At 31.6% G+C, this 9,217-nt stretch overlaps 1 protein-coding gene across 2 annotated transcripts; it reads right to left on the reverse strand.

Moving 5' to 3' along the window:
* Positions 1-358: 358 nt before the first annotated feature.
* Positions 359-7,774, reverse strand: LOC110027602. Of its 2 annotated transcripts, none has more exons than XM_020729101.1 (6): positions 7,357-7,772; positions 6,926-6,996; positions 6,081-6,186; positions 1,798-1,930; positions 1,445-1,602; positions 359-647 (listed from the first exon to the last, which is right to left on the reverse strand). In XM_020729101.1, exons 1-6 carry the CDS (start codon positions 7,431-7,433, stop codon positions 644-646), a joined length of 549 nt encoding a protein of 182 aa, XP_020584760.1. In that variant the 5' UTR covers positions 7,434-7,772; the 3' UTR covers positions 359-643. The 2 variants fall into 2 exon arrangements, with proteins under 2 accessions (XP_020584760.1, XP_020584759.1); XM_020729100.1 differs by having other exon boundaries at positions 537-630; positions 7,357-7,774.
* Between the last annotated feature and the right edge of the window lie 1,443 nt (positions 7,775-9,217).

Here is a 9,217-nt window from a genome sequence, read left to right on the forward strand (position 1 = left end):
TGAAAATATGACACTCAATAGGGCGCAATGGAGTAAAAAAGGATTCATGTAGACGACCCACTTAGTGGTGTAAAGGCATGTTGTTGTAGTGGTGTCTAATTTGCACATATATTGTGTTGTCAAATATTACAATAAATTTGCATATATTATGAATTTTGTACTTAGCATAGGCAGATGTGCCACTTATTATATTCCATAACCCAAGTTCTCACAAAATCAATTATAAATAAAAAAGGTCCAGCAATATAAACATGCAAGCTTTAGCAATGCAACTTCCATTCCTATGAGACCATTGTAGGCTTGAAAAGCAATTTTCTTTCAAGATAGAAAAAATAGCGAAAATTAAAAAAAACTTCACAAATTTTTGCGTTGGGGTATTATAAACCAAACAAAAACAAAATCTATCAAAATATAGCAACAATTAAGCAGAACTTGGAGAGTAGCATAGAGACAGTATTTCATTGCACTTTACACAGATATCATGACAACAATTTATCCAAACTTGATGGTCTTAGGAATAAGGGGAACTTTTTTTTGGCCAAACGGAGAGGGGCCGCACAGCGAGGTCAGGTTGTATTTGATGGTGAGTCAACAGTTGATGCAATCCACATGAAATCTGCTTGATCTCCCCTAAGCACACAGATCATCTTGGAAATGATGAATTTATGATTTAGAATAAATGAACTTTAGATTAAACATAGAAATTGAAAAAAGTTAATTTTCCAAGCAAACAAGAAAACTCAGGGAATTTAAAAGTGAAGAAGGTTTTGATGAGTTTATAAACCTCCTAGTCTCCCAACAGTGAATCTTAAAGTTTGCCTAGAAAATTAGTATTTTCATTGAAGGAAAGGTAGGTTTTGGTTCACATTTTGTTATTTGAACATAAAAATTTTTCAAAATCTAAATGAGTTTTCATTAAATCAATAAATTATTACCACAAATACTTAGAACCTGCGAAAAAAAGAAGAAAATTTACATAGCACACAATTCAATGTATTTACATGTGTAAACACCTACGCTTTCATATTTACATTTATAGCCTTTTCGTGTCATAAACCTATACATGAAAAGATGTATTTCTCTTTTAAATAAGTGATAGTGGTTTTTTTTTTTTCGTGATATTAAATATTCAAGTGCTATGCATGTAAATAAAAATGTTTAGGTATTAGATATGTAAATGCATAAGAATTGTGTGATATGTATGTAATGCCCCAAAAAAAACATTTATATCCAAATTCAAAGAAAGCAAAGCAGCAACATGAGTTTTCATAGTAACAGTATAAAGAACCACAGGAATTGAAGCATTTTATACAGGACTTCAATTTTCCTAATTAGAGAACAATGCAACAAAGGCATAGAACTGGGAAGCAGATTACTTATTCACATTATATCCTCCTTTAACAGACTCCATCTCTTATAAAGAGGTTTAAGTTACTACACTGACCTTGACTTGAATAATTTTGGATCTGGTTGGATAAGGGACTGCTTCTCAGGGCTTGAAGGCGTGCTACCAAATTTGTGAACAAGATACTTGAATATCGGAACAAAGACGAAGTACAGCACGGCGAGTATGATCGGTGCGGCAATGATCCAGCCTAATAGCTGCAACAGCAAGTTTTGAAGTAAACATAAGGACTTCAGGTAAAATAATAGTATTGCTATGTTTAGTTAAGTTAGTTTGCTTTCCACCAGATGTGAATTCTTCTGCATCTTTGTTATTTGAAATATAACGGTATAATATTTTTCTATGAAACAGTAAAATATTCAGACAATGAAGATGAGTTAATTGTTTCTTACCGCATGTACTATGCTGAGGAGGACTTCTCGAGATGCATGGCCGGTCAAAACCTTTTTGAGGGCATCTGATGTCAACGGGAAATGAGCTCCACCGGTTATGAATTCACCTAGTCGCAAAAATGGTATCACCAAACTGAAGGACAAAGAAAAGTAGGGCTGAGATTGGAACTAAATATGAAAATTATAAGCAAAAATAGTAGAGAAATATTGGCATAAAACAGATAAAACCCAACTACTAATCTTCAATCTTCAAACCTTCGCAAGAGTCAATGTTTATCTTCATGAAAAAATTCATTGAAACAATCTTCCTGGCTTTGGTACGATGAAAATAGCATTGCCAATATATTTGCATACCAAAATGTTCAGAAAACGGAAAGAAAAAGCCTTTGAATTCTGAGTCAAAGAAATTTTAAGGCAGCATTCAGATTCAAAGAAGTCTAAGCAAGCATTGTGTAAGCCTTTCATCAAGGACTACTCCAAATTACTACGTATTGCACTTCCAATTTTGTTGCTATTGTTGACCTTCATATGTGCTCCATTCGCCGTATTCGTTTCTGTGTGAGTTTATCGTATCACGTGCATGAATTTTCACCCACATAAAAATTTTTCATCAGGTAAAAATGATAGCTTAGGTTTTAAACATTGGATAAAAGTCGCTCTAGAAATGGTGTAGGTGTAATTATAAATTAGTGTTTGAAAGATAATGTTGTAAAAGTTAACAGAATTGGAGATAGAATTGTAGTCCTAAAGATTGTTGTTGATACTATGATTTTTAATGTTATAAGTGCCTTCAGTAGGTTTAGATATAGGTTCAAAAGAAAAATTTTGGAATAACAGAAGAACTAATACAAATGATACCTTTTGAAAAAGAATTTTTAATTGAGGAGATCTAAATGGGTATGTTGACAGATTGGTAAAAGATTTTAGAAATATTCATAATGGCTATGGTTTTAGAGTGATTAATAAAGAAGGTAAAACTATATTAGATTTTCTTTAGTTTATGATTCTGTTATTGCTAATATTTTATTTAAAAAAATATATGAGCATATTATTACTGTAAAGAATGGATCTAATAAAACAAAAATCAATTATTTTCTTATGAGAAAAAAAGATTGTCGAGAATGCAAAGATTTTAGAATTACTCCAAGTGAAAATATAAGTACTCAACATAAATTATTAGTTCTAAATTTCAAAATGAAGAGTTATAAGATAAATAATACAATAAATCATTGTCATAAAATTAAATTGGGGCACCTAAAAGACATAGATAAAATTATTTATATGAATAACTTCAAGATTCCAAGATTTGGGATGTTCATGAAGAAACTAATTTTATGTGAGATAAAATAACAAGTATTATTAAACAAGTGTCAAAAGATGTACTTGGAGAATAAAAAAAAATATAAATAAAAATAGTTTGTGATAGAATAATAATGTGCAAGAAAAGATAAAATATTTTCTATAAAAATTAGTTTAAATATAAAAACTTAGAGAACTAAAAAAAATATAAGGTGGCCAGTAGTGAGTCTAAGAGAATACTTTATGACGCTAAGAAGTGATCTTCATAATAAATTAAATACTAAAAAAGGTGAAAAATATATGAATAAAATAGCCAAATAAAGAGAAAAGAAAATTAAAGATCTAATTAAAGCAAAAAGTAATAAAGATAAAAATCAAGGAGTGCCTTTCTTAGAGAAAGATATTCAACATAGGTGAATGAGCTATTTTGATAAACTTTTCAATGAATTTTCTGAAAATACAATCGACCTTAGTGATCATAATATCATTCATAATAATTTTTTTTTTAATTTTCACAGTTCCAGTAGTACAAAGGAAGTTGATGAGGCTTTAAAGAAAACCAAGTGTGAAAAATCATTGGGAACCGAAGGTATCCTTATTGAAATATGGAAATATCTAAGAGACTTGAGATTTTCTTGGCTTACTAAATCTTTAATATTATTTTAAAAACTAAAAAGATGTTCAAAAATTGGAGGAAGAATATTTTGGCCCCCATTTTTAAGAATAAAGAAAATATACAAGAATGTGATAATTATAGATGAATTAAGTTAATTGTCGTACTTTAAAATAATGGGAGAGGATAATTGAACATAGGCTAAGATGTGATACAAACATTTCTCATAATCAGTTTGGATTTATACCAGGCAAGTCTACCATGCAAGTTATATAGTTGTGAGAGGTTTGATGGAGAAGAATAGAGAGTAAGGAGGATCTACATTATTTTTATTGATTTAGAAAAAACCTATGATAAAAATCCATGAAAAGTTCTTTGGAGAGTTCAAGAAAAGAAGGATGCTGATATGATTTATATTCAAGTCATTAAAGATATTTCTCACATAGCTCAATCCATCTACGCTTGATGATGATCTTGTGCCTAATCCACATGCAACACCCTATAATTATATTCCCAATCTAGTTAACTCTTCGCAAATCTCTTGCCTAATCATGTTGGGTGACATGGCCCTATCACAATACTCAAATTGTTGCTAATAGGACCCCAAAAGTTTTATCAATTGTCCAAAAAAATACTCACTTAAACTTTCTATGGACAACTATAATTCCATTCATAGAAACTACTCATTTCACTTTATTCTTCACGCCTATGAGCAATAATGCCATGCAAGTCCTCGTTTTTTGAATTTCTCATCCTTCCTCCATGACTTCGGTTTTAGTGCAGAACACCTCATTATTTGCATTGCATATAGTCCACTAATCCACACATGTTATTTTTTAACCCATGACTACATGCCGAATTTCTCTTCTATACATCGCATAAAAGAATGAAAGTAAAGGCTAGTATCAAAAAGGAATTGCTTAGCTTTTCATTCTACATAGACGTGCTTACAAAGCAAATCCCCACTATAATATATAAATTATGGGCTAAAATTTTAAAGAATAACTGCTCCACCTTCAAAACTAAGTCCTGCCTAACTTGACAGGTATATTTTAACCTTAACTTGATTCCCATGAGCAATGAATGGGACTATGGGAAACATTACCCTGCCTCGTGACTTCAGGCACGTCATGTATGTCATAGTTCATGCGCCATACTAGCTGATTTCTATAATACAATTAAAGATATATGTTAAAGCTTTCATCTTTTCTTTATCGATGTAAAAATCTTATACTTTAGAACAAGCCTTAGTGTTTCCGTTTTAGTACAAAACAATTCTAGAACCATGCTTACGCGTGCATCAGTCTATTTCTAAATTCATAAGATTAGTTCGGAAACAATGGCAATTCTCAAGATCTTCAAGCGAGGCACCAAAAAAAAAAAAAAAAATGGGATCACTCAGCCCATCAATTCCTTATCCCAATGTTGTTCACCAACTCAAAGGAATAATATTTAGACCATTTAAATGTAGAAAAAGCTATAAGAAAATCTAGCGATATTAATGATTCATTGAGCTGATCATTATGTGTCTGTAGGTTCCATGGCAAATCAAGGATTATAACGAAGAGAGCAAACCAACAAATATTATCTCAAGAAAGACTCTCTATAACTAGAGGGGAAAAAATTAAAAAGGGCAGCTTGAGTAATTTTGTCCCAAGAACAAATCAAATATCATAAATTTCTGACCAATCAAAATACATTGTTCGCATTGAACCACACTGTATTTGATCACGGTTAAGTTAAATTTCTTGGCATTACAAATCACTAATGCTAACCGATGCTAGTTATCATTTTGTGATAATTGCATAGATAGCACTTGAAACATTTCTATTTACAAAACAAGGATCCAGTTGACTTTTCTTAACTACCGAACCAATGCATTTAGTGTACCACAATCAAATCATTGAGAATTTAATAAAAAAGAAAAAATATAGGTTGGGGTTCTATCATGAATTTTGGTATTTGAGTCAAAATGTGAAAAATTAATAAAAAATGGGTGCTAGTTTTGTAAATATCAATGTTTCGAGTGTTGCATTTAGATAGTACATATAGAGAACCAATTTAGTAAACAAAACAAAGCTGGGATTATGAAAAGTTTCAAAATAACACGATGGAAAAATATGACAATAATGCAAGTAAACATCTTCCAATATATATCATTCATTGTTATTTTTTTATGGGCAGATGATGATAAGTTCTTAGAGAGGATTGTGGAAAATATGCTGGAAAGGAAGCTATACATGCCTACAAGATAACAGCCAACCAGATAAAATTTTCAGTTACCATATGCTGGCAGCTAATCAGTAAATAAATATTACAACAATTTAATAAAAAGTACATAATGTTTATTAGGGTGACACAGAGAGAATACCTCAGCTCAATAGGAGTAGCAATGAAATTGGCTAGTAAAATGCTAGGAGCATGACAATGCTGCCCAAGTAATGGAATGGCAAATCCACAGAGAAGCAGTGTGACTCCTGCCAACAACAAAATAGATGTAATGTTTATAAGAGTGTCACTTTCAAATGAGCTATATGAAAACACATATAACATAGTAGTCAAATGTTGGATGCTTGTCACCCCAATGTAAGAATTCCACCTTAATACAGAAAAGAAGTTTTAAAAATTAATATTTTTGGTTTTAGTGTCTGTTTAGGATTGTTGCAATTGTTTGTAATATGATTATTGTTTTCTAAAGATATTCTAAATATTAGAGACTTTTTTTCCAACTGAAAAACATGGAAAACATTTTTTTTTTATAAATATTATGCTCTAGCAGATCTGTCAGTGAAAAGTTGCTTCTGAACACAAATTTATGAAAAGTTAAAAAAAAAAAAATTCAGTCAAACACAAGTGTTACAGCGATTTACAAAAAACAAAGCGACAAAAAGCTCCCTCACACAGAAAGAGGAAATATTACGTGCGGATCATTCGAATTGGTGGTATTGTAATGATGTTGTGGTGAATACCACCACAATATCTCTAAATCCACACCTACTCTGTCCGCATGTAATATTTCTTCCGCATCCTGAATCAATCTATTAACAAAAGTTCCATTTTCCTACTAATATACCGATGTTACACTGTTCCAATGGGAATTCAAGCCCAGACTATAGATAAAAGCAACCATCTTTATGGAATTGAGTTAAATCCCAAAAGTTATAATAATCTGTAAACTTTACAATGAAATTAAAAGGTCATAGGCAATCGTCATACCGCAAATGGGGAAAATTCCCAAGGTCAGACCAAGTGCTGTTGAAAACGCCAATAGCTTGGGTTCTGCACCTCTAAACAATAAAACCATACAATTATTAGAATGATCTTTCAATCAAACACAGAAGATTTATAAAATTCATCAACACCGGAAGGTAAAGCCGATAATACAACAATCTAATAATATATCTGAAACCTAAAAAGCATGAAGGGTCCGCCCTAGGTGCATTCAAACAATAATCGAGAGATAAAAATACATCAAAGAACAACCCTAGCTTACAGATCGGAGCCAAACTTAAAAGTAAAAATAAGCCAATTTCCTAAGCAGAAGATGATATCACGAAAGAACAAGAAGGGCGAAATCTCTAAGTATGAAATAAACAAATTTCTACTTCAATATGGGGGGTGGATTCAACGCCCCCCAAAGAACATACCTCCGAATAATCTGCAGGAAAGGATCAACAATCTTCTTTCTCAGCCAAGGCATCAAACCCAAACTGCAAATAGACATCTTTGCGGGCTTCGCAGCAAAACTGTTGCTTTGATTGGCGAGCTCCGACGAATTCTTGAACCAAAAAAATCAGATTTTTAATGCCTTAGGCTTCCGTTGGAACAGAAACGCTTCAACCAAAACTCCGCTCGCGGTTACTTGCAATGCTGATAAGCGAACAAAATTCCAACTTTGTTATTCATAAACCCGAGCTGGAGCGCAGAAGGTTTGGTTTTTGAAATATTTTTCTGCGTCTGAGAACCGGCGAAATTCTATGGCAAGGAAATGAAAGCGCCTGGTCAAACAAAGTGCAAAATTTTGCAGCAACACGGCAGAAAGAGCTCCAATGGATCATTTTTCATAATTTTTTAAGTAATTTTGATTTGAAGTTAGCCAATTAATTGGGAGCTGAACTTGCAATGGTGTTAAAAGACTCATTTTTAATTAGGGATAATTGCATACCGATCACTCGAAATTCGATATTTACAAATCAAGTTTCTAAGTGATTTTGTTAACCACTAAATTCATGTATTCGCCCGTGCCACAATTAAATCATTGAGAATTTGATAAAAATAAAAAATATGAGTTGAGATTTTATCATGAAATTTGGTATTAGATTGAGAATTTAAAAAATAGATGAAAGTGGGGGTTTGATTTGCAAATAATAAATTTTAGGTGGCCTTCATATAATTGCCCCTTTAAATTATAGTAAAAGAGGAAGATAGGATGCGGCTGTTCAAAAGTTATCATTTTGTATTATATTGCCATTACTTCTATAGATAGAAGGGCTTCTTGCCATTTGCCCATATCATGTCTTAGATGGCATGCAAGCCGAATTTGTCCGCTTATAATATGGAGGATTGTTCATCTTATCCCCACGCAAGCATTTATATGTTTGTTAAATATTTGGGATTTGAGAACATTAAATATATAGCAAGCTATTGGGACTTTTATGATGTTATTAAGGTGGCCTTTATTCTAGACTAATTTTAGAGATTAAACTCTCATTTTAGTTTCGGAAAATATGAAATTATGTTCCTAATGATTTTCTTGAGGAAATAAACATGAAATATCATTTTTTTTTTAATCAAAATACCCGCAATATTTTGATATGCTTTGCTAAAGGAAGAATGATGTGATGCTCTATCGCGATGTTTCATCATTTGAGATTTCATAGCTATAGACATAAGAGGATCATGATGGTGGAGTTAGCTATATCTTCATTCATGAACAACTTTAGCAAATATGTGTATTATTATTATTATTATTATTATTATTTATCGAATGTTGCTATCAAGCTTCATAGATTAGGTTGTCTTAATATAACACTCATGTAAATCCTGATAGATTGATGAGGGACAATTTTCTGCTTATTTTTTTGTCTTAGATTGCCTCCACAATTTTATTTAGGGAATGGCTTTACTCTTGTTTTCTAGAAATTTTTGTGGCAAGGAAATGTTTTTTTTTTTAAAGAGTGTGGTAGTTATAAGAAAGTAATTGTCTGGTAGTTTTTTGAAAAAAATATATATTTATAATTGTTACCGTAACTTTCTTAGGAATTGTTTTCTCTACCACAATTTTATAACCACATTTTTAAAAAGTTGCAACCACCCCAAACAAATTATAAAAATCATATTTCTATCTTCTTAGAGCATATGTTCTAATTCCTTAAACCATAATTGACCATTGTTCTAATGTATTTGAACTTTATTTGAACCACATTGAAAATTATTCAGCCATATTCAAATATAAATTCAAACATTGTCGTATTTTTAGGTGATCTGAGTATATTCAAACATGTTTCA

The sequence above is a fragment of the Phalaenopsis equestris genome, unplaced genomic scaffold (genome assembly GCF_001263595.1).
Source record: "Phalaenopsis equestris unplaced genomic scaffold, ASM126359v1 Scaffold000428, whole genome shotgun sequence".
Lineage (NCBI taxonomy): Eukaryota > Viridiplantae > Streptophyta > Magnoliopsida > Asparagales > Orchidaceae > Phalaenopsis > Phalaenopsis equestris.